Source organism: Aphelocoma coerulescens, chromosome 2, assembly GCF_041296385.1.
Source record: "Aphelocoma coerulescens isolate FSJ_1873_10779 chromosome 2, UR_Acoe_1.0, whole genome shotgun sequence".
In the NCBI taxonomy this organism is placed as follows: domain Eukaryota; kingdom Metazoa; phylum Chordata; class Aves; order Passeriformes; family Corvidae; genus Aphelocoma; species Aphelocoma coerulescens.
The window spans coordinates 118,370,573-118,397,088 of NC_091015.1; the positions used below are offsets into that span (position 1 = coordinate 118,370,573).

At 37.8% G+C, this 26,516-nt stretch overlaps 1 protein-coding gene across 2 annotated transcripts in view; it reads left to right on the forward strand.

The window, feature by feature from the left end:
* The window catches only part of YES1 (YES proto-oncogene 1, Src family tyrosine kinase), a 52,561-nt gene that overhangs the window by 15,019 nt on the left and 11,026 nt on the right, over positions 1–26,516 (forward strand). For both annotated transcript variants that reach the window (XM_069004566.1, XM_069004567.1), the window contains exons 2-4: positions 20,128–20,400; positions 24,540–24,639; positions 25,306–25,404. In XM_069004566.1, coding sequence (XP_068860667.1) covers positions 20,128–20,400; positions 24,540–24,639; positions 25,306–25,404 — 472 coding nt within the window. The remainder of the gene's footprint in view (positions 1–20,127; positions 20,401–24,539; positions 24,640–25,305; positions 25,405–26,516) is intronic.

A 26,516-nucleotide genomic window follows, 5' to 3' on the forward strand; every position in this document is an offset into this window, starting at 1 on the left:
ATTTCTCTTATGAGGAGAAGCTGAGAAAGCTAGGATTGCTCAGCCTGGAGAGGAGAATGCTCGGGAGCACCCTATGTGTGTAAATAACCTAATGGGGTGGAATAAAGAAGACAGAGCCAGGCTGCTCTCAGTAGTTTCCACTGATGGCACAAAGTAATGGGCACAAATTTTAATACAGGAAATTCCATTTAAACATTAAAAAAAAAGGGAGGTTTTTTTTATGGTAAGGGTGATAGATTGCTGAAACAGGTGGTCCAAAAAATGTTGTGGATTCTCCATCCTTGGCAAGAACTCAAAACCCAGCTGGACACAGCCCTGAGCAACTTGCTGTCATTGACATGCTTTGAGCAGGGGGGTTGGGGTAGGCATCCTCCAGATGTCCCTTCCAGTTTCAGCTGTTCTGTGATTTTCATTGAATGATTTAAGAGGGCCAAAACAATGTGTGGCAGTTGAAATGAAACAAAATACAGGTGTTGAAAGGCAGAATATTTTTGTTTGTTTTTGCAGACAAATTTGTTTGTTTGTTCCTCCCAGCTTTCTTATGCCAGTTTGGGAAGAGGGGAGAAAACTATCCGCAACTGCATTGTTCTCTTGCTTGTCTTAGCCTTCTGCTATTAATATCAAGGCTGTGTATGGCTTTATTGTCAGCTGTGTCCTCTCAGTCCTGCAGCAGCAGCAGTGAGACTACTGTTAACTTTCCTGCTGCCCGGAAGACTGGGCAGCACCAGAAGCTTTAAGACAAGGAAATGTTTTCATCTCATATTTGGAAAGGTGTTTTTTTCAACATCTATAATTAGGGTAAATTTTTTTTCTTCTTAGTGCTGTAAAAACATAGGATGTGAACACTGTGCTTGCTCCAATGGTCTTTTTACCAATCTTGATAATATGTTTTTTTTAATCTTCTCCCTCCGTTTGACTTAAACAGACTGAATTGACAAATCTGTGCTGCTCTTCTGCTGGTATTAGAACTACAAGCTTCTATTAGACTCATGGAAAATACAAAGGTGAAAAAGGAGCTGGAGCAGTTGCATATGGATTTAAACACACTGTTAGGTTTAACCTTAACATCCTACCAGTAGGAATACAGTCACAATGAATCTAGCATTTGAGCCTGCACCACAGAAAAGCACTTGATCAGTTTGTAAGACTAATTTTCAACTCTTTGTCTTTGGACTTGTGAGTTAAAAGAGATGAAAGTTGGCACTGTGTTGAAGAAAAATTGTGTGAATTTAAACCTGAAACTTAGATAGTACTTAAAAACTTTGTGTTATAAAACTGCAACTTCACACAATTGGTGAGCCTAAAAATACTTGTGCACATTGTTTTAGTCCATATCTCAAGTTGCCTGCTTATTGGTTGTAATTTCTACAGAAGTTCTCAATTCCAGAAAGATGTTAAAAGTTTTACTTCTCTTTGAATGCTGTCTCATTTGCAAATGAATAACTGTCTTCACAAGCTCATTTGTGTTTTCTGGTAATTAGGACAGCTATTACATAGTTGAATGGCTACTGCTGCACAGGAGCATATATTTATGGAAGTATTATTTACAGACTGGAAAGATAAGAGAGGCTTTTCAATGCAATCAAATGTTTGTAGTATTACTGTTACAGTAAATCTTTATCATGTACTGATCTTCCTAAAGATAATGCTTAAACCTTCTGTGGAAAAAATGAAAACCACTTTCATGTCTTTAGAGAGGCCTGCTTTGCATTTAGAAGTACAGCTTTCCAAACAGCAAGCAAACAAGGATCATTGTATTGTAGACAGTGAGCAACAAATACGACACCTAAGATAGCTTTAGCTAAGATATAAATTCATGTGTGTGTGATCTATAGTGTCCTAATCTGTGTGTGACACTACTGGAAAAAAAGGCTTCAGGACAGATCTGGGGAACTACAGATTACTAAGCCTGACATCTGTTCCAAGTAAATCAGTCAAAATAATAATAATGAAAGTAACGTGGACAAACATGATGTATTGAGGAAGAGTTAAGACCCTGCTGTGAAGGGATGTCATGTTTTGCAAACTCACTGGAGGTTTTTTGAAGGTAAGTACATGAATAAAGATCTGACAGAAGCAATTTCCTCGGATGTCCAACAAGCATTTGACTAGGACACCCACCAAAGAATTTTGAAGAAGCTAAGCAGCCACTGGATAGTGGGAAAGGATTTTATGTGGCTAAATTAATGACTAAAATATAAGAGGAAAAGTTGGTAGTGAATAGTGTATAGAGGAGCTCCAGGTAACAATTCTCCAGGGTTATGTTAACAGAGCATGTTCAAGTTAATAAGGTGTATAGAAGAAAAGTGGGCTCACAGACTTTACTGATGCAAATGCAAAGGCAGATGCAGAGGCAGACCCTAGCAGTAAACAGGGACTCAACATTGCTCAGCAACCAGACGTTAAAATGGCAGATGAAATTTCTCATAAATTGCTTCATGCGTTCTGTTTAGAGTTGGGGAGGAACAAGCTTGCCTTCTCATCTAAAAAGATGAGCTCAAAGCTGACTACTGCCACTAGAAATGGTTAGGAAAGAAAGGGAGAATAATGATTATAACTTTTAAGAAATTTAATCATCTTACACAGTTTTGCCCTGCTTACACCTAGCCGTGTCATCACCGCAAAAAGAATGTAGTTGAAATTTTAAGGAAGAGAAAATCTGAAATATGGAACAATTTCTGTGAGAGGAGCAGCATGAATTTGTTAAGGTAGTAAAGGTGACCAGAAAGTGGTGTGACAGAATCCTGTTAAGTGTTCAGCAACCAACGGGACAAAAATAGGGGGTGTTTATTCACTGTCTATTTTAGTGCACACACACTAAGAGGTATCTAATGAAAATAGCAGCTGATGAATTGAAAACAGACAAAAGGAGGTGGTTCCCAACAGAACGTGTAATTAAGCTATAGAATTTCTTGCCCCAGGAATTTAAGGAGTCTAAACATTACATCAGTGTAGAGGGAAACTGCTGTTTCGTGGAAGAATCATCAAATACCTACCTATTCTTGTTCAGGAAATCCTGCTTCTGCAAACTGTTGGGGGATCAAGGAATATTCTGGGGAAGCATTGCTATGTAGTTATTGTATTTTTACATGCTTCGTTCTTGGCTGCTGTTAGTGAGAGGATATTGGAATGGACACAGACCTCTGGATCTTGCTAAGTACAGCCATTACTTTGTTTCAAAACCTGCCCCTTTTTTATTTTTGTTTCTCTGCTACCAGTTTTCCATAATCCTTTCTAGCAGTAGCACTCAAACTTTGGCCCACACTGGGATGCTAAGATATTTAAGGGGTGTTTTAGGGCCTCTGGTTATGTATTATTTTCTTTGTGAGACCTTGTGCATGCCACCAAAATATAAAATCTCCAAAATATAAAATCTGTCATAAGACTTTTTCCTCTTACTGGTGCATAGTACATTTTGGTCATGTAATGGATGTTCTAAGGAAGAAGTGGTTTTGAGTGTGTATAGGTTGAACAAATGCATGGCCTGGGCTGTATGTAGGCAGATTATTTCTGCTTTCCCTTCTGACTCTTTATAAGTGATTTTGTATTGCACTTCCTCCTCCAGACATGCTTATTGATAAAAATATACTTCTCTGTGTCTCTAATGACTACTGAAATAATCAAGAGACCTCTCTACTTGTAAATTAAGAAGTAATATTGTGTTGAACAGCAATATTCTATTTGAGACTCTTCACACTATTTGAAATGAGAGACTGCTATTTAGTATAGCTGCCCTGTTCCTTTTGTGAAGGTGACAGCTCTGCAAATAACAGGTTTTAACTGTTTGGTTCAATCATAATAGATTATTTTGATTTAGTAGTATACTTTAGTGTGTCACTGATTATTGAATCCTTAGTTCCTGCTTTCTGTAGAAATATTTTTGAAGTTTAGGCTGAGGTTAAGGAATTAGTAGACTTTGTAAAGTATTTTCATCCAGTTACACATCTTTTTCTGAGGATGTGAACTTCTTGATAGCTTTCCTTATGTGGTTGCATTATTTTAAAATATTTATTTCATATTCAAAGATGTCAAGATTTGTACAAAGATGTCAGAAGCGTGTGTGGTTTTATCTGAAAGGTGTGCTTATTATTCCATGAACAGACATCTATTTGTTGTGCAGGGGGGAAATAATGAATGCTAATGTTTACATACAACTTAAGCTAATTCCAGTTGCTAATTTGTGGCAGTGCTGCTTCTCACCCTGTTGAAAGACAACTTTTCTAGCCTGATTTTTTGAGTCAGTGGAAGAAAATGACCATTAGGCATGCCATGCCACCTAAGCTTATGCATTGGCTGTCAGGAGACAGGTTGGTGAATGCCAGCTTTGGCTGCCTATACATGAGCTGGTTCTGTAGGCTCCCGTTATAGTCAGTAGAGAGAAATAAGCACTTTCACTGCATGATTCATCTCACCCCCAGATGGATGTCTAAATTTGGAAGATGAATTCCACCTGAAGTCCATTACCAAATATAAATGTCATTAGTTAAACTAGAGAATTATTTTAAAAGGACACTAGTTTGACTGGCACAGCAGTTGAGTAGAAGTCTTTTGTTTTCTTCCATGAATTGTGTTTCAGAGATTTAAAATCAGCCTGTTTCATATTTTGTATTGTTTGTATTGTTTGTATTGTTTGGAGCTGCTCTGCCTTTACAGCAGGTTTGAAAGTTAACAAGTGGGATATATTCACATTGCTTAATTTCCAAGTATCTAACTCTGCCAGGCTATCTGGCTCTTCCTGACAACCGGTTTGATTGCTGGGGTGAGGGGATGACAACAGGGTTATGTGCCCTGCTCTTCTCATTATGCTAGTCCCTGTTGTCAGAAAGATGTCTTTCTGCTCTAAAGTTTCTGCTCAATGTTAGGAATTTAAAAAAAAAATATTTCAGTGTCCTTAAAATCACTGCTCCTCTACAGGAGCCTGTGTCTCTACAATGGTTATAAACAAAGTCTCTGTGAGGTGATCCAGCCTTCAAGTTTTCGGGTACAAAAGGTAGGCAGTGCAGATACCTTTTTTGTTTGTTGGAACAGACACTTGGAATGACTGGTATCCTTTTAAAGTACTTTTCATGCCGTGCCATGCTCACATACACACAACCCCCCCCACTCCTTTATTTTTCCTGTTTATAGGTCTTGATTCCCGTCACAGGCAATCTCCTATTATTTTCTTTTTTTTTTTTTCCTTTTGGAAACTCTGCTTTTTATGTCATGATTTGTGGCAACTTACACTGATCAATCTGATCCTGCCATCAGATTCTCTCCTAATACTTGAATCAAAAATAAGAAATTACTACAATGCAATTGCTATTGTACCTCTTCTGTTTTTCTGTACCATTTATTATACTTATGTTCAGTTATATATCGAGGATGGTAGAGTTCTGTCAGGTTCTGTCAGGGTTTTTTTTTTTTGTATTGAAATGAGTTTTGGGGTTTTTTTTTTTTTGAGTTCTTACATCAGCCTGAACATTCTATAAAAGTAGTTTGGGGTTACAAAATAATTCACAAGAACATTCGAGGTCATGTATATAATGGAAAACTGTATCCTTTGAACATTTTACTCTGCCAGATACAATCATGGTGGGGAGAGCAGTTCCTCACTAGGAGCTTAGGGGAAATCAGTGGTTGGAAACTTGGACCCAAAAGGTTATTGGGGTTCCTAACTGGGAGAACTGGATGTTGTACAGATACTGTGTGGGCTCGTTACTTGTACTGACAAGGATGTAAAGCAGTTCTCAACTCTCTTAACAAAAATAACAAAAGTCAGAAGTAATAGCTTTGTCAGGCTATGGAAAGATATGAGGGCAGGTAAAACACATCATGAGCCCTTAGCACTAGCAGAGAATTTATCAAATAAAAAATTGCCAGGCACTTTCAGAAAAAAAATCTTCCCTCAAAGAGGGGACATAAAAAACCCCATTAGTCTCTACTGGTTGGGAGTGGCTGGATAATTCTCCCCATTCCTAGCCTGGCAGTTTAATGCTGGGTGTTATATGGGCAGAAAATGCAAACCTGTCAGCTTGTGTGATAAGGAGCAGTTACTGAGCTCTCCATTTGATGTCAAATAGGACTTTGCTTGGGGACAATATAGCTTCTTCCTGTTGAGTTACAGCCAGTACTTGGTAGAAATATGAAGTGCTACTGCTTCCGTGTAGACAGTTCCAAAGGAGTAACTCCCTTCTGTGTATTTCTCCTTTCTTCTTACTGTATATTTGGGGTTTAGTGTTGTATTGTGCAGATCTTACCTTAGAGCAGTCACCAATGAACTGTGCCATTCCTTTGTGGCTGCAGGTACAGGAATTTACCTCTAATTCTGCTCAGGCTCAGTTATCCCTCTTAGTAGTACTCTTTGTGAATAGCAGTAGGTTCTGGCAGGCAGTCCACAGATTGCTCCAAACAGCTGAGCCCATTTTTCAGCAGATTGATTTTGTGTTTAGTCTAAAGACAGTGTTCAAAAATATGCAAAATTGATTCTTAAAGCTAACCTGTGGAATGATAGTATTGCTTTGCTTCCTGCTTTCCTGCATTGCTGGAAAGATGACATTTAGAAGTATTAAGTTTATAAAGCTGGTAAGGACTTAAAGAATTTTGGAAGTTTAGGAGCTTAGCAAAGAAATCCCATTTCTGCTGGATAGGGATGACATGTAGCTTTCTCTCACATACATCTTCCTATTTGAACTTATGAGAAATACAAGTTTTTACATATCTCTGAGCCATCAGTATAAGAAGAACCAAAACACTGAAATGAGTAAGAAAACTACATAAAAGGACTTAAAATACATCTCCCCCACCTTCCAGGAGAGACATAGAATAATAACAAGACTTTTTCCTTTTTCTTGTTTTATGGTGACATGATAAAATGGAATTATTTTAAATGCTTGGGGTTTTTTATTTTGTTTTCAATAAATACTTGGATGTATTGAAATTTTCAGTCAGAGGCTGTCAAATCTGCAGCAAGGCGGTTTTAATTTAAGCTGTTTTAATCATGCTGCTTTTTTTTGAAGATCAGCAGTTCTGTCATTGAAATATCTCTATCAGGCAACATTAATTCTTTTCAAATAGTGTAAATTTGTTGTTTCCCTATTATTCATGACTGCAATCCTTCTGACCTGAGACCAAAATTTTAAAAACTCACGCAGGTTAGTGAGGAGTAAGTTGTTTGACGTGCATGCTTCTGCTAAATCCCTAACATCTTCCCTCCACCATTCAATTTAACATTTAATTGAAATGGAAATTGTCCTCCTTTTGGCAATACTTCTGAGTCAAAAGAATATTGCTACAAGCCTTGCTTGCTGGTTAGGAACAAGAAAATTTATTACTAAACAGCAGTTACTTAGCCTGAAGAGAATCCTTAAACATGCATTGTGTCCTGCTAAAACAAGGCTTTTACTTACCTATTTAGAAGAGCATTGCCTGAACTGGTCAATAAAAACTGAATGGTGTCTTTGTGCTGTGGTGTATCCTTTTGGGAGTGAACAGTATTTACCTACATGAAATGTGTCAAAACTATTTCTATTGCTCTTTGATTATTAGTGATCTGTTTCTCTTTTAAAGATAATTTACAGCCCTCTAGTTGTTGTTCCAGCATCTCTTCACTCTCCTTTACTACCCTTCTCTCATCTGTTACTGTTTTATTTGGTATCCTGTACCATGGCTAAAACTTACCAAAGTTATCTGTTGTGTTCGCTTTGCTCATGTTCAGAGAGTAGTGACTGATGATGTATTTTACATGTTGTTCGGTAGTTCATGCTTGGAACATCTAAATTAGAGGGAAGGCCCATTGACTAATATGGAAAACCTTTTAAAAAGAGAAACAGAAAACTGATGTCATCTCTAAAATATCTTTAGAAGATGTTTGAAGACTTCCACAATTTTTTTTTGAGCTGTATGTTGATAAAGCTATGCATCACAGGAAATACTAAGATGGTTTCCCTTTGTTTCACTCCGTCAAATAAGAACACTCTCAGGAAAAGTGTCTTTGACGTCTTTTGCAGAAATGTTTTATGCACTGTGTTTAAAGCCCTTTCAGCAATTTTAAGTGGTAGAGGGAAAATCAGCAGAAGGTGAGTCGAAACGGGAGTGAACAAGGAATGGCAAGCAAACTCTGTGTAGTTTCATGTTACAGGCCATCATTGCAGGCTTGGTGCACTTGGTACAAGTCACTCTAATTGCTAGTCTGGAGCTGGAAAGGGTTGAGTATTTTGATCCCATAAGCAAATGAAACAACATGAATGTAAGGACAGGTAGTACCCTAGTTTTAGAAAGCAAAGAATGAATATTCTTTTTTTTTCAGTAGCAAGTTCGTGAAATGACTAGTGAAATGCCCACATTTGGAACAAAACTTTTCTGTTGGAGACAGAGGATACACCTACTTTGCAGGAACCAACCCTTGTTTCGAACAAGTGGCTGTACAACCTACAAATAAGCTAGTCCTGCTTACGAAGACAGGAAGAATGTGAGTGCTTTCCTGTGGCAGTGTGCTTGCTGAGGTGCAGCAGAAATGTCTTCGTCCTGCAGAAGCAGATGAACTTGAAAGGTAGAATAACTGCATAACTGAGATCCATGCACGTTGCAAAACACAGGTGCTTGCAGGGCAGATGATGAACAAGGTGATGCAGTGTTGGAGATAATCGTAAGAAATGCTGGGTAGGGTAATGGTGAGACTCTTACCGTGTCCTGTTGTCTCCACTTTCAGATGACTGGGAGACTTTCAAATTTTTTTTTTCCAAATTTGTCTCACAGCTCCAGGATTGGAGTTATCTGGATTAACTGAGAGTCATGCCTGTTTAATACAGAAAAATTATTATTGTACTTTTAGCAAGAGGTATGTGTACCATGCTTTCAGGATGTGGATATTTCTGTTCAAGAGCAGTGCTGAAAAAGACCTAAGAATCCTAAGGCTGCTGTCCAAATAAATACTAAAGATCTCAAGTGGGCCCAGGGATCATTATAATTTTCCACAAGGTCAAGTGCAAGGTCCTGCTCCTGGATCAGGGAAATCCCCAGTAGCAACAGAGACTGGAGGAATTAATTGAGATCAGCCCTGCAAAGAAGAACATAGATATTGGTGGATGAAAAATTGAACACGAGATGACCATATCCTTGCCAGTATCAGAAGAAGTGTGGCCAGTAGGTCAGGGGAGGTGATTCTGCCCCTCTGCTCTGGTCTGGTGAGACCCCACCTGGAGTGCTGCATCCAGCTCTGAGGCCCCAAACATAAGAACAGTGTAAAAAGAGTTGGAGCAGGTCCAGAGGAGACCACAAAGATGAGCAGAAGGCTGGGGCACCTCTGCTATGAGGAGAGGCTGAGAGAGTTCAGATTGTTCAGTCTGGAGAAGAAATGGCTTCAGGAAGAGTTATTGTGGACTTATGAGTGTATAAATGGAGCATGTAAGAAGCATGGAGAGAGACTTTTATCAGGACCTGTAGTGACAGACCAAGGTTTTAAACTGAAAGACAGTAGCATGGTACCAGATACAAGTAAGAAGTCTTTCAGGATGAGGATGGTGAGACAGTGTAACAAATTGCTCAGAGTTGTTGTGGATGCCTCATCCCTGGAAATGTTCATGGCCAAGTTGCATGGGGCCCGCACAACCTGAAAGATATCCCTGCTCAAGGTCATGTGGGCCGGAACTAGGTGATCTTTGAAGATCCTTTCCAATCCAAAACATTCAGTGATTAAGTGAAAAAAGGATTAAGGAATATCCCCTGCCTTGGATGCCATGTCTCTTCCTAGTGATCACTGTTAATGGGAGGTTCTGAAAAAACTGAGGGATCTTGGAGAAAATGAGGTGGTTGAGTGACTGAAGAGCCACTTAATAGACTGGAGTCTAGTGGACTGCATGAGTCTTATCAAAGGGAAGGTCTAAGATAGCTGTGATCTTTCTTATACAGGCAACAGGAACAGGGTAGTGGTAAGGCTCCAAGGCAAAGGTGTTTTCTGGATGTTGGCACTAAACTCAGATGGGATGTGAGGCATGTACTTGTAGTGGTTACTGTATCCAGAATTTCAAATTAGGACTTGTCCAGACTGTTGGGTGAACTTTCCATAACAGTCACTTCAAATGAGTTTGAGCATGTGTGTACATTCAAGACCATAAAAGGAAAAATTTATTTAGGGCAGCCCTATGGCCTCTATTGTGCAAGATGCCTGACAAGCTAATTAAGATAATTTATCCTGGTCTTCTTGCCTATGAACACTGTTATATGTGTCAGTAGAGAAACAATAGAACTGCATTAATGATAGCTATGAGGGTAATAATTCTTGTTTAGTTAGAACATCGTCCAGCCTTCCTTTTCATAAGGTTGTTATTTAGCAGGTATCATTTTTTTGTTTGTTTAATTTTGAATTTCTTTACAATTTAATTGTACTTTTTACTTTTTTTATGTACAAAGGAAAAACACAAACTATTGATTCATGAAGAACAATGTACATGTGCGTTTGTAATTGTTTATACATACTTTCACTTTTTGTGTTAGTCCAAAGGTTGATATTTTCCAGCTGTCTTCTTGAAATCCTGTAGTTCAGCAAAGAGCTAATTGTTGCAGGAGGTCTGGGTATATGGTCCTTGAATAAATGAGCTGCAACATTTTGTCAGTAATTGGACTTAAATACTTTAATTAGTGATTTTTCTTAACATGGTAATCATGTCAAGTATATCAGGATAAAATAGCACTGAGAATAAAGAATAATTTACTTTCAGCTTCAGCAAGTGAAGTTTGGCAAAGAGTAGATGGGAAATTCATGTCTGCAAAGCAGGAATGTGCAAATGTAATGTACAGTGTATCAAACACACAGCAAATAAATAATGTCTTAAGTTCCACAAGATTCCTTATCAGTGACCTTGTATAATTTGGGTGGATTTGGTTTCATTGATTCATCTCTTTAAGTTGCTGTAAATGTTCCTTTCCTTTATATTTCTAAGTTGACTAATGAACTTGAAAGAGGATTCTTGCTAATACTGAATTCCTCTGTCATCTTAAAATATGCCCAGCTGAGATTATGAAAATGATTCATAAGAATTTCAGTATCTCTGAGTTTCTGGGAGCTTGCAAATGTTGTAGTCCATTTTTCATATGTAGTTCATAGTTGAACATTGAAAGAAATTGCTTCTTAAATTATCTTTTCAGAACAAAAATGCTGCAATTTGTTCTTCTACCATGAAGTTTTATGTCTCTTTTTCTGTAAGGCAGATGTGTCTTGGGAAGGTGTTTTGCATGCTTCATGCTGTGAGACCTGGAAAGCAATATTAGTTTACTTTAGTAAACAAAATTTAAAACTGGCTTAATAAATAACTTTTGGATACTTCTTTTTATTTTTAATATACTTAAATAGAATGGCTGAAAACTGAGTGTATGAAAACAGTCTATGATACCAGGCATAGGTTTGTTGTTTTCAAAATAGAATTCAATGAAAACCAAATATTTCTATTTATAAATTGATTCCTACATCCTGTTTGAAATAGATATCTTTGACAAGGTATGACATGCCTTAGTATCTGAAACAATCTTTTGGAAACATACCAGACTTTTAGCTTTTAAGATACTTGTAATTATTTGCAAATTAATAAAAATAGCCATTACTCTATAAAAGAAAAAACCAGCATAATTGTCCTTTTATGCATTTACTTATTGACTATGTACTTAAATGTTCAAGACAATGGAGCAACAGTAATATTGTCTAGACAATATATTGGTTGTTTTGTCTGTGATATCATCTGTTACCAGAGAAAATGTCTTTGTGTGGTAAGGGCTTGAAATTGTATAGCTAGACATTGTAACTCTAAATTTTAAAAATGGTCTTATGTATATGTATTATATATCTCATCACATAAAACTACTTTTGCAATTCTGATATTTTAGTTAGTCTCTCCCTTGTGATCTTGACTGCTGGAATAAAGAAAATTAATCCATCAGTGTTAGTTATTTTGCATCATCTGCCTTAGGTTTGTCAGCAGGTTTTTTGTTGGATATAGAAAAGCACAAATTATTTTTCACCCTTTCTGAACGTGAAAAATATGTTGACTTCACTCAAAATTCAGAATACATCCTGAAAACAAACTTTATCTAGAAGCTCTATTAAGCAGTTGATAGGGGGTTCAAAATTTTATTTTTACTCTTTAAGTTTGACGTATTTTCTCTGCTCTGCTTTGGAAGTTACAAGCAGCTCCATCTGGACGTCAGTGAGGTACCCCCAGCTAGCCTCTGTTCCTGCTGCAGGTGGGTTTGGGGTGTTAGGTATTTTTTTTGTTTGCTTGGGGTTTTTCCCCACCTAGCAACTTCTTTCTTTTGTGCTTTCCATTGTCTTGCACACAAGTTAGGCAGCATCCAGCTGAAGTGGAGATTTCTCATGTGAGCAGCTGGAAGACGAGGTTGATGGTGGGAGTATGCTTTATCAGATGCTTGAGCAGTTTGGATGAGGAAGCCTTGTCCTGGTGTATCATACTAAATGTCAGGCCACTACAGTTGCACTTGTAATATCTTAGTCCTGGTCTTGGCTGTGACACTCATCCCCTGTGGGTTTTCCTAAACTGTGTCTGGATCAGAATGTTTGCGATGTTTAAGTCAATGCCATTATAGTAACAGCTACTTTTATTTTCTTGGATAAGATTTTTCTGACTTAAACCAGTTAGTGTAAAACAATTCAAGTGAAGACATACTGGAATGCAAATCCTGTGCAGATGTTGCATCAACATAAGTACATTAGTTTAAATTTATAAGCTGGGATATACCTGTTGGAGTTTTTTTTCAGGTAGCTGAAGAAAATTAATCTTTAATCTTTATCTGTATGGAATTTGAGAGATACAGATTGGTGGAGGTCAGAGCAGTCTTCGCTAATCCTGCTTCTCATGTTCCAAGGCATCTCTTGTTGATGGCTCTTTATAAAAAGAGAGAGCCTTATTTTTTGTTACAGTTCAGACCTGTGGTGAAGGTAGAACTCCTGGTTAGAGGCAAAGGCCACTGTTGAAGACAGAATAATGAACTAGGTGGTCTTTGACTAGAAGCATGTTTAAAATTTCAGTAGGCTTGCTTTCTTCCACCTCTAGTCTGTCATTCTTGGCCACTCCCTAGTCTGATTGGAAAAGCCACCTTTTCTTGCATATAACATCTGATAAAAGAAAACCTACTATCCTAGATAATGTAGGTGAAACTGACTATAAATAAGCAGTTATTTATGAATATGTTTTGCAGAGCCAGCCACATATCATCCATGACATGGTCATTGTCTCCAGTATGCTCCTAGAGCCTTTGCCTGTCTTTAAAGTGAAAGACACTTTAAAGGTACACAAATCTTTACAGATTCAGCTGTCCAGATGCAGTGAGTGGGGGGAGATCATGCATGTTTGGCCCAGATGAAAGGAAGAATGTAACTGAGAGGGAAAATATAAGTGTTCACGTCTCCTAACTTTTCCTCACTGATAATCCTTAATTCCACTTTTGTTCTTAGAACTTTTGGTTGCCATAGTCAATTTTTTCTTCTGCTTTGTAACCTGGCATCCAATGGGACCTTGCAGTTGGATTGTTAGGGCCTGTTGTGCACTGGTATGAGAGTTGTACCACCTGCTGGGGCAGTTCCATCTTCTGCCTGTTCCAACAAGGACAGTAGGTGTTTCTTCAGTAGAGAAGCCTTTGTCTGAGACGATCCAAATGGGAGAACTGTAAATCCTTAAGACTCCTGCATAGATACGGTGTTCAAAGGCTGATACATCTGAGCAAATCTCCCATGTCTAAGCCATTCAAACCTCAGAGGAGACAGACTTCCATTGAACTTCTTCCACTCCAAAAAAAAGTCAGGAAATCAGGGAAAGACATGAAGGATTGAAAGACCTTATTCTTTTAGCAATTTCTGCTTATCCTAATCTTTCAGGTAGCATTTTGGAATCTGGTACTCCTTCCGAGCACGGTTGTTGTGATCTTGCAAGCCAGTTAACTGGCTCCTCCAGTAGAAGGATCAGTATCAATCATTAATTTAAAGCAAATTTAAAATTTTGAGTCCTGTAAAAAATATGAACCAGAATAGAAATATGTAATATTTCCTATAGCTTTTGACTCTGAAATACAAAATGTCCACCTAAAAAACATTTTTATACTCATTGTTTTTTCTCTGTACAGAATCCTCTGTTTTCTACACTGTGTTTGATAGCTGTAGCTTTATTAGAAAACAATCTGGGGTTTGTTCTGCTGCTATGAAATCAAAATCATTACCACACCAGCCCCAGATTTTTTTTGTTTTAATATGTTTGTATAGTCATGATCCAAGAAGAACTAGGTCTGTACAACCATTAGGATTCAAAAGTTCAGACTGCCTTAGTAATAAAGAGGATGGTTTTAAATACACATTTTAGTGTATGGGCAAGCTAAAGTCTAATAGCACTGGTTTATAGTTATCTTTTGATGTAGAACTGCACAAAGATATGTGGTAAACATTGAAAATAAAGTGACATAAATCCTTCCTTCAGTGGGGTTTTTTTAATGCTTCTTCATCTTCACTTTTTGCTCCTTATTAGATCGTTAATTGCAAGGTCATGTCAGTTGCATTTCAAATGCATAATGATGCAGACTCTCTAAGGTCTCATTACACTAATGTTACCGCTAATTATAAAACTGAATACAGTAGAACATCATTCTTTGAAATGTCATGGATTGTTCATGGTAAAATAAGCAAGCCCTACAATTTATGACAGCTCATAAAAGATAAATTATATCCCATGATAAAAGCTGCGTAATTTTTTAAAATTGTCTATACTCTGCAAAGAACACAGGGCAATTCTTTAGTTTGCTGTCCTTTACAAACAAGGCAGGTTGTTTTGTAGACAAGAAGGCCCACTCCTGTTTTCATACCAAAGCAGTGACCTGTTAAAGATGGACTGAATTAGCAGGATATTATAGTATTGGCCAAAGAGCTCGTTAGCCTCTTTACTAGTGGTTTTCATTTTTTTCAGTCTATGTCACATCTAATAAATGATTTTTCAATACCACCAACTGAAACCAGCTGTTTGGCAGATGCTCCATGCTGTTTGCCCAGTGTACAAAAAGCCAGTATAGGTTCTGTGTCTCTGGTGACATGTGGAATCAGCTCTACACTTGTTTGAGCAAATAGACAGCTGCCAGCTAATGGATCCATTAGCAAACTTCCCACAGAATATCTTGTCTTTATCACTGCATGAAATTTTAATAACTTTAAATCATTACTTTAGTTGAAAGTTAAGAAGACCTTTTTGTAAGACCTTTCTGTAAGACATTTGTTTCACAGAAGTGAAGGCGTGTCTTTTCTTGACAGAAACAATTAATTTTTTTATGCTAACACCGAGAAGTGAAGGTAGAGTAGCAGTGGAAATCTTCAATGTTGTTTTCATCTTTTTATTAGTCATTTGTGAACCTCAAATTATTTTTCTATGTTAGGTAGCATGGGGAATTATTTTTTATTGGGAGGAATTTTTGTTTGTTTTAGGTGGGAAAATATTTGCAGTCTTGCCTTATCCTTTTGGAAGGAGACTTGATTTGCTTTTTCTTCTAACTTGACTCATTCTTTGTAGTAAAAAATCACTTATGTGCTCTTTTTTAGCTGTATGAACAATTTCAGTAATCAAAAGGAATGAAATCAAAATGTTGCAAACTGCCCTTCCCTTAGTGATTTTTCTTTGCTGTACCTCTTAGTTAGTACCCGGTTTACATGAGAGGCTGAAAAGAGAGGAAGTCCCTAGGGCATCTTTCCCGTTGTGGCACATTGAAACTGCTACATGTGACTGTCACTCCTGGCCTTACCTCACTATGAAGTCTCCAGAATGCAACTGGGACATGCTGCATTGTAACAGAAGTGCAAGATTGGAAGAGTATTCCGTTGGCGCCAAAAGGAAACACCCCAATTTTCTTGGGTGTTTTTTGTTTGGTTGTTTTGTTGAGGGTTTTTTTATAGTGAATGGGTTTTGTTATCAAATGCATTACAGCAAGTGAAACAAACATAAGACTCTCCCAGCCCTTGGTCTTCAGGGTTTCAGATGCTAACACCTAGCCTTTAAAGTCTTGGTGCTGATGGGTAGAGTATGGGAGAAAGGGAATGGAGTGTTTAGAGGCATTTGCAGGCAGCTTTTCTCTAAAGTATGTGGCTGGAACAGACTGTGAGTGTATCCACCAGAGCTGAAATCATCTCTTTCGATGAAAACTCCATCTAATCTTCCTTCATGCCAATAGGAGACCTTTCCTGAAGCACTCCTGACAATCTTGTGTCCCAAGGAACCAAGCAGTAACTTCTGTAACTACCAACTGGAAGGAGCAAAGATATGTTGGATAGACAAGTAGTTTCCTTGTAACAACCACCTCTGGGCTGGATGGACAAGGCTGCAGACACCCTGAGGGAATTTGTCTGTATCCCAAGATACAATGGCTTTAGAAGTAAAACTTGTTTTTCTTGGTCTGGTAGCTCATCCTTAAAGGAAAGCAGAACAAAAGAAGCCAACACAAAGACTTTACTGGCCACACTTTTCAGTTGTTGTTGAACAAAGGTTTCCTCGTGATCTGGCACTCTGCTATAAAAAGGAGCTGGGAAGATAAGAGGGCAGCATTGACTTTCTTGGAGCTCTCATCTTGTCAGAGTGTTTATTAAGGGTCTTCTTCATTGTCTGAGATGTTTGTAGGGTATTGAAGAACAATTAACCGTTGTCCTTTTTATGACTTCTCCAAAACGCAAATCCAGTGAGATGCTACTAAAATCTCATTTGATTCCTACTTCCTGGAGTACTCTCATTCTTCTGTTGATTTCTGTGGGCATCCTGTTAACATTCAGCTGTCTTATTAACACAGATCATTTTAGCTTCTGTTTCTACTTGAAAACATTCTAACATAGGTTTGTTTTCATCTCAAAGACAGAACAAGACAGCTGGGCTTGCAGTCCATGCCTTTCTGAACATGGTTTCCTGATAGACCTCCAGCAAGCTGACTGCCACCCTCCCCCACCCAAACCATGTGGGCACAGTGATCAGAATCAATAGGTGAATGTTTGTTTCAAAGAAAGAACAAGAAGCTGAAGTTGCTCAAGTAGATTGCCCCAGACACCAGTCTTGTCTAAAATAACGATCTAACTAGTGGGAAATCAGTAGCTTGTGGATAATATCCCTTGGGCCAGCATTTCTTTAAATAGATGGACTTCTGCAGTGCAAACAGGAATTTCCCATCTGAATCTATTTCTAAAGAGCTCAGTGCGTCAGAAAGAGAGCTGTTAGGTTTTTATGACAAAAATGTATTCTTTAATATGTTTTTGCCGGCCAGGCAAAGGTCGATAAAAATAGTTGTGAAGTTATTTCAGTTACATACATTTTTGATAACAAATGCAGTACCAGAATAATCAAATCCAATGTTGCACACCAGCTGCTTAGGGATTTTTTGTTCTTTATCCAGTAATTTATTAAACAGTACTAAGTCGTTGGGGGTTTCCCCCCACAGGATGGGCAGTCGGGTTTTTTTTAGTACTCGCTCCTTGTATATGTCATCTTCCCTCCCCTCATGCCTCTAATTCCTCCTCACAAATGCATATACAGTATTTTGCTGCAGTTCGCACCTATATTTTTTGCTTTCAAAAGCTAGGGAGCTTGCTTGCTCAAATTTTTTTTTGTGGGTATGTAGTTATAAAAGTACTTTACATTTTTGTCTGCTTATTTCTGAATGTCTTTCTCTTTGAAGTGCTGATTGAATCTCTGTTGTTAATCTCTTTAACCCCTGAAAGAAGATTACCTTAACAGTGAAGTGGCTGGGGAGGGGAGAAGCAAGGGAGACTCTGATTCTGTTTTTCTAGAATGAATTCAGGTCTTCAATAAGGGCTTTTCTTTGTGATGCTCAAGTGTACCAATAGTAAGTTCTTGCTCCTAACACAGCCTAAGCGGGTGAGCACGCACGGGTGATAGTAGTTACCAGCCATTTGATCGAATCAGCAATTCCTTGGGCAGAATCCAGCAGTTTTACCAGGCTTGGTAAATTGTTTGCTATATATTTTTTTTTCTTTTTTTTTAATCTTGAGGTCTTATCTTGAAGTTCGGCAAATGCCAGAAGGAAGGAAAAATATTTGTGATGGACGTTTGGACGGATGTCTGTATGCTTCCATTTTAATCTACTTGATTAACATTAATAGTATGCTGGACTTTTGAATTGTGTGCTTAACTTCCAGCCAAAGGCAAGGAATCAGTGCTATTAGAAAAGACGTTTTTGTAAAGGTGATTGTAGTATTATTCAATGCTAGGAGAAAACACTGATTCAAGTTTTTTAAAAAGAATCAAGTAGGCCTCAGAGGAAGACAAGAATTCACAATAGGCAGCCACGTGGCCAAAAGAAGATGTTTTGGATTACAGTGTCTATTTGCAGTGGTAGGGAAATTAAAAGGATGTGATTCTGGATGTTTGACTTCTATTCTGAATTAATAACTGGCTTTTCTACTGTGGATGGTAAGGTGTCTTTTGTAAAGTATTTAGGCACATTGTATTCTTATGCCATGTATTTGAGCTTTGCTATGTTAACATTTGTTCATAATTAACAAGTTGGCAATAATAGTATGAGAAGTAAAAATAATTGAAAAGGTGTGGTTATTCTGTGGAAAACCTCAAATGTGATTTGTAAAAGGGCAGTTATTTGACTGTTGCTGCTTGTTTCTGCATCAGTAATTGTATTATGTTGCAGTATTAGGGGCTGAAATGACAAGGTGAATATACTTAACCTTTTTGAGCAGTAAATTTTATAGGGTGTTTCATTGTCTGTGGACCTTGTTCTTTTCAGGAACTCTGAATCATAGTTCTTGAGGAAATTGCAGTACCTTTATTATTGTACTGTTAGTTATACGGGGGTATTAGTTTCTCTCAGTGTGACTATATTAAGGCAGTATTTGTTTAGTAAAATTTACTTTATTCCATTTTTCTGTCTAGCAGTTAACAAGGTAAGAAGGAATTGAGAAGGAAAAAATATAATTAGACACACATTGGGAAATACTGTGTTTCCCTAATTGTTAGTTGGAGTCCCAGAAATTGTTGTTGTACTTACCAAAATATGTGGTTTTCATGCTTTCAGACTCCTGCTGTTTATTTTTTCAATTGATTCATTAGAGAACGTGGAGCAGTTGATTTCCTATGTCTGTCGAGGTTTTACTTTTGAAGTTAGAGTAGATTTTTAAACCCCCTCCTGCGAATAATGCAGGAATTTTAATGCCAGACTAGTGCTGCATCTAATAGACACTGCCTTTCTTCCTGATTTGTTTCCCAGCTGGGGTAAGCCAGAAAATGCCTGCTACCGGTTGTGACCACCTGAAAAATGGCAGGTGGTGACTTCTTAAGGCTCAGTCAGTGTTAATTGCTGGCGACAGGTCTCCTCTCTGATTCCCTTCAGCAGCAGGTAATAGTTGTCCCCACGGTAAACAGCACTGGCACTGTCTGCCTGTAGTGGGAGCTGGTGGCAGTCCTGGGCCATCAGGGATATAAATTGTCACCTCTCTGGGCACAGTTCAGTTTCTAAAACCCTAAGGATATTGTAATTACTCTTAATTTTTTGCAATTTTAGTTACTCTAGAGCTTAACCCTATCCTGTGGCTGTGAATATCTGAAGTTTGTTTGTGAGATGTATTTGGGGGGCTGGCAATGGATGAAAACTTCTCTATGTCTTTAAAAATGTTAGTTGTCACCAGTTGGTCAACACTTGATTGCACAGATGCTTAAAAAAGAAAGCAGGAATGCCCCATTCGTTTTCTTTGTACAATTGCTTTGGATTTACTTCCTATAATTGACTCTGGGTTTGTCACATCTGTTTCGCCCTCCACCCTGCTACAGAAGACTCCAGTGTCTTTTCCTCATCTGTTGCCTGATTCTCCCTTTTTTTTCTTTGTTGCCATTTACAGTCCATCAAGTAACCTGGATGAAGAATAATCCAAGTGTGCTGTTAGTATGTAAAGTTGTAAGGGAAAATAATTAGGGCTTCCCTGATCTGGTAATGGTTTTAATTTTACTCCAGAACACTTTTTCATCGGTGTTTACACTCTGCATGGGGTTTAACAGTAATATATTAGGATTTGGGTTAACTTTTTGGGAATATTCTGTGTTAAATACCAAAAAACACAACACGAAAGTGAACTCTTTTTTTTTTTTCCCTCTCTTTTTCTCACAGGAGCAACCATGGGGTGCATTAAAAGCAAAGAAGGTAAAGGCCCAGCCATGAAATACAGAACTGAAAATGCTCCGGAACCTGTTATTTCCCATGTCAGTCATTATGGATCAGATTCCAGCCAAGCAACACAGTCACCGTCAATAAAGGGATCAGCAGTTAATTTTAATAGTCATTCCATGACTCCTTTTGGAGGGCCTTCAGGAATGACACCCTTTGGAGGAGCATCATCTTCATTTTCAGCTGTGCCAAGTCCATATCCTAGTACTTTAACAGGTGAGTGTTACAGAAAATGATGCTATTATTATTGTTTATTATTATAGCTGCTTGACAGTTGTAGCCAAAAAAATACTAAGACACCTCACTGTACAAAAATAAATTGCAAATTTAAAATAAATAGTCTTTTAGATTTTCAATATCTTTACTGCTCAGATAATAATGCAGCCTGTATTCACTAGTGACTGGGGTGTGGAGGTTGGGTGTTTAGGCTTTTATTTTTGTGGAGACAATTAGGATCACAGCACAGAGAAATTTTACTAAAGACAGTAATGGCAATAGTTGATGAAGTTATGTTAGAAGTTCTAAGCTGTTGAAGGGATGCATATGGGATAATGGCTTTAAACATGGAGAGATGTACAAAATGAAAAACACTTCAGATTCAGGAAATTGCTATTTTAAACTGGTTTCAAGTCTGATTAAGTTATATTAGTACAACATTGAATCAATTTATAAAGCTAAACAGGATTTGCATTATATTCTGTGTATTTTACTATGGGAATAATACATGTGAAATGAAAGAGCAGAATTCTCACTGTTGGTGGTCATATTAAAACCAAAATGGGCAATGTGAAAATAGAATTTGCAACGTACAGAGACCTTCTTGGCTGAGGTATAGAGGATACAGCATTTTAAAGCAACGTGCACATTTGGTATTATAAGCTCACTATTATATCAAAATCTTAAAACACACAAGAATACTGATTTTGTCCACAGAGCTAATTTCACAGTTTAGATGGATATTTTTGAGAGAAAGCTGGGATATATCCTTTTTTTGAGAGACACAAGAAAGAAAGACATTTATTCTAGAAGCTCTGCACAGACACTACACAAAACAGAGTAAATAATTTCTTATTAGTCTACTTCTAGTTTTCCCACAAACCTCTAATGTTGGCACAATTACAGTGCTTAAATGTTTGCAATGTTACTGCGGCATTTAAAGTCTTTTAAACACGAGAAATTTGAGATCTGTGAAGATGCATTCTGACCTTGACATTAAGCAATTCAGGAAACCAAGTATGAATTGTCAGGTAATGATAATCACCTTGTAGTCCTTTTCTTGGGAATACATTAAAAGCCAAGTAATTAAAATGAACATCTAGCCTGTATCATTTATGAGTCAGCTCTGAATCCCTGTTTTGGATGAACATGCAGAAATTAAATAAGGGCAGCATTTCTTCATATTCATTAGCTCTGCTGAGGAAAGTTTATTGTATTTCATCTCCTCCAAGAACCTCTTACTAGATCTGGTTCTTTGGTCATGTAGGAATCTCCAGCAGTGCATGCAGGCACTCCTGGGCATAACCAGACATCAGGGATGTAGCCCCCCACCAGGTACCACAAATCCTTTTCTGCAGAGACCAGACGGGATGTTCTGTTCCCTGTTCTTGTTCCTGCTGGTAGTTAAGCATGTTATATCTTGAACCAGAGTCAACAAGAGAGATTTCTCGTGAAAAGAGAGTCTAATATCTCATCAGTGTGAAATCGGTTATCAGCAGGCAGGCTGATTTGTGTGAATGCTCCCATTGTTTTGCAATTAGACAAAATGATACTGCATATTAAATTATTCCTCCTCGTTCTGTAAAATCAGCCTATCCACAAAAAAACACACATTTTAAATAAAAAAATAAGTATATACATAGATAAAATTGCTCTAACAATTATTTGGTCAATTCAGTACTGCTTTTCAGATCAGTCGAAATTGGGTGTTTTTGTGAGTGAATGAGATGACAACCTTCATCTGGCTGTAAGCTTTTTGTGTTTGTGACCAGTAAAACACTGGATCACATTCTGTTGCCCTTTGCTTCACAAGAGAGGAGAATAGATGGGCTTGTCAAACAGGATGTAAGTGTCAGTAGTACTTATGCAGTTGATCAGTGATGTGTGACAAGAGGATGATATGGTTGTCATCGTGGCCTGTAGTCAGGCTGAATAGAGTTGAGCCATCTTTTATTCCTCTAGAGCAGAAAAAAAGAAATCTGAGTTAGTCACCCTGCTCCTGTATTACACATGGTCTGTCTTCAGATGCTTTGAATTAATAGAATATTGCTGAAAATCAAAACAGAAAAATGGGCTGCTGTTCTTGCCTTCCGTGAAGCTGTGCAAGTACTAGTGCTCTGTAATCCCCATGCTGAACAAGAAGTTAAAGTCTTCTCTCCAAAACCAGTCATAGATTAGAGGATAGGAATACTGACCTAATGAAAGGAAGATCCTTAAGGAAAGTCTTGTGGCTACAGATAGCTTGAGCAGCTAAACTAGATCACCTCACAGTGGTTCACAAAGAAAACAGCTGCAACAGAGTTGAAAAATCATTTGACAGTATCTTTGCTTAAATCATTCTGTGCTGATGCTGTTCTCTTCAAGTATTTTATTATTCTTTGCTATGAAAAAATAGCGCTTGTGACTGAGAACAAAAAGAGGTTTTATGGTAGATGAAGTTTTTTGAGGCTCATGGAGTCTCCCAGTTTCTTTATATGCAGTTAAAAATTTTTGTGATATTGTGACTTGAGAGTATTGATTGTGTTCATCTGCAGAAGAACTCTCTGGGGATGGTTTATTTCCGTAACACTTGCTTTCTGTTTGTGTGAGTCTGTTTGTATCCTCACAATTTTCTTGCTCCACATATCAGTTTGGGTTATCAAAATAATGTAGTAATGAAGGCAAAAATTTGTAGACTGTTTTGATTTTTAACTTAAATTAGGAGCTGCTAACTTCTAAGGAATATTTTAATTCATTTTCAGTTCATAAATCACACTTTTAAAAAAGCCTTCAATTACTCTAACCTCCTGTGGGGATTTTGTTCTGTTTTTCCTAGTGGAACTGTAAATTCATTTCCAGCTGAGGCCTGCTGAGAGACTGTAATCACAGGAAGACGCCAAATCAAATGAAAATATTTAGGTGATCAGGAGCTCTTAAGACAGTGTACATTGCAAAAGGATATTGCATATAGACTTATCCCCATTGCATTATGTATTCTTCCTTTCTGATCGCTGTCATATTAACTTTGAGATCTAAAATTAGATGGAACATGTTTCTCTTGGTGGACATGTATATCCTGGTGCATATATATATGCGTATTAAAGATGTAGTGTTATATATTTTAAAATGTGTTATTGTTTGGACCATCATTAAGCTTCTTAAACATTCATTAAATGAGAAATAGCATTTCTAGGGCTTAAAAGATCTTCCTGAGTTGTCTATTTGCAGTTTTCTATTTTAACTTTCTCCTAGTTATGGTACATAGTCCTTATTTTTGCTAGTAGCTTGTACATCTCAAACAGCCTGTTCTCCTTTCCCTCTTCCTCTTTTAGCCCAGTTTTATAGATTAGTTCTTTAAAGTAGAGAAAAAGGTTTCCTCTTGGTAAGTGTAGAAGCCTTCCTACCATCCACCTCTCTCACATCTGTCCTATCTGGGGGACATGTTCAACAGCGTGCCCTATACCAGAAGTGGGATGGGAAAGCATATTCCTTAGGGTTGATGGAGTGCTGCTGTTCCTCACGTGACTTGTCTTGGTCCTTGTTCTCTGATGGCTCATCCTCAGCAAGGGTCTGCATCACTGGTGGGAAGACCTGGTGGAACCAAAAATTTGTTAGTGCTAAAGCAGAGAAATGTCTTTGTCCCCAAGAGAATACTTTTATTTCTGGTTCAGTTCCTTGAGTAGGTCTTGATGTGTAACCTCAAAAAGTTGGGAATGTATCAGTTATTTATGGCTAAATTCAACAGAAACTTCTGTGAAAATTAGTGGCTGATGGTTCACCGTTGTGGTGGTGTAGGTTCTTCCAGAATTGCATTTCTTAACAAGAAGCAAGCTTAATAAAGAAGCTATGGGGTTTTTTTTTACTGATGATGCGTCATGCAGGTTTCTGTATATAAGTGCTGTAATTGTTAATGTCATTCCAGTGATGTGTCTAGTGGCCTTTTGTGGTGTGGAAGCATATTTTCAGAATGTCTGTTTATAGGCATTGCTCTGCCTTAAGAAATGAGCGGATTATTGATCTGGCTTCCAAAATGAGATACAACTCAGAGTGTTTGCTGCTTCCAAATCAAAAATGATCAATTATTTTACACACAAGTCCTTAAATCAAGTGTTGGAATATTACTGCTATATCCTATGGGATTATTTTTTCTTTTTTCTAAGGTGGTGTTACTGTATTTGTGGCCTTATATGATTATGAAGCTAGAACTACAGATGACCTTTCATTTAAGAAAGGCGAACGGTTCCAGATAATAAATAACACGTAAGTGTTCTCATTCACAGACTTCACTGCATTGTTGGGAATAATTAGATCCTCAGTTCTTTTGGAGATCTGTATATCCTATTTCAGTGAAGAGTAGATTGGTTTGGTTTTTGTTTTTTTAAGGCATTCAATATTCAACAAGCATGGGGTTACAATGTATAATACTGCTAAGACGGGAACTTTTCGGCCTGAGATCAGGGTTTGGGTGCAGATGTAGAACTGTAGGAACTGTGACCTCTTCTTGGTTGTGTGACTTCCTTCCCCTCCCTGCCCTAGCAAGGCACAGCTACCCCCCTTCAGGGCAGCAAAGGTGGGGGCATGTACTTCTCCATCCCAAACTCTGCACCTGGAGTTGCTCTCTGATCTGGAGAGGCAGATGAAGACTAGACAACTCAGATGTTTATTTACACATCTCTGCCATAAAGCATTTTGGTTTTACATTAAAAAAAAAAAAACAAATCTTTAAAATATGAAATTCCACTAAGAGGCATTTGTGTTGCTCACAACACGAGAGGTATGTAGGTGCAGCACAAACGATTTTAGATGCCTTCGTAATTAAAATAACGTTGCCTAAATTTACCTGCCTTTCATATGTGAGTACATTACAGGTGCTACGGAATTATGTGTTGTTTGTATGTGGAAGAGGTAATTGATGTTTCATTGCAGGGAAGGAGACTGGTGGGAAGCAAGGTCCATTGCTACAGGAAAGACAGGCTACATCCCAAGCAATTACGTAGCTCCTGCAGACTCCATTCAAGCAGAAGAGTAAGATGCTGTATCCTGTCAATCTTACTGTCCTTCTACACTTTGTACCCTGCGGTGATACTACTTTTTAATTCATTATATGTAACATTTCAGGGTAAAATAGGAGAATACTACTAATGAAAGGAAAGAAATGCTACTTGGATTATGTCAAATGTATATTAGTAAGCATGAGGTGGACACTCACGTGGATGTTTTATGCCTGCTTGCTTACATGCAGGGCTAAAGGAGAAAGGATGGGAGAATTCAAGAATGATAAAAATTGGAGGACACACCTGGTGTATCATGTAAAGCAAAAATGGATGGGTTTTAGCTAAAGAGTTCACACACCATCAACTCTAGGTTTTTATCCTTATTTTTGCTTGCCAAACCCTGAGTCAAGATCAGCTGTATCCTTGGTCTGAGCTAACCTTACATTCTACAGAAGCATTTGCATGCACAATTATTGCTAATCTATTAATCTGTAATAACTTTCTGGGGACAAAATTTTTTTATATGCTAAGGACTGCTATGAATTTGGAAAATTACACTGCTTTGTGTACCAGTACTTCCTACATTTATTTACTAACATTTATTTACTAACATCCTGGAGTGCTTCGACAATCACATGAAATGACTGTGGAACTCGTAGGTTGGAGTACAGTTTTAGTTTAGTTAGGCTCGTTCCAAGGGATTGTATTTGTTGTACTAGAAATACAAAGTTGCTTTGTATACAGCTCTTGCTTCAATATACAGGCATGATAGTGCCAATAAGCAGTTCTCTGACACATGATCTGTGCACTTCTCTGTTTGCTACTGCACATCTGGGAAAAGTGCCTGATGTTCAAATGTTTCCTGAATCTCAAGCTGAGACTTTAGCATGTTGCTGCTGCTGCTCTCACTTGGTTCTTTGCAATTAAAATATGATTGCATCAAAGATGCTCTGTTATTTTACACCCTTGAGTTTAATCTGGTTTTAAAATTACTAACTCTTGTTTAGTTTTTGGAAAAAAAGGCAAAGGTTTCCTTTTTTTAAACTATTTAATAAAAGCTTATGTCATTACAACTGCAGTGCTGATAAAATGGAAATGATAGCCCTTTACAAAGAAAGTATGGCTCCTAAACACTGACAGAAC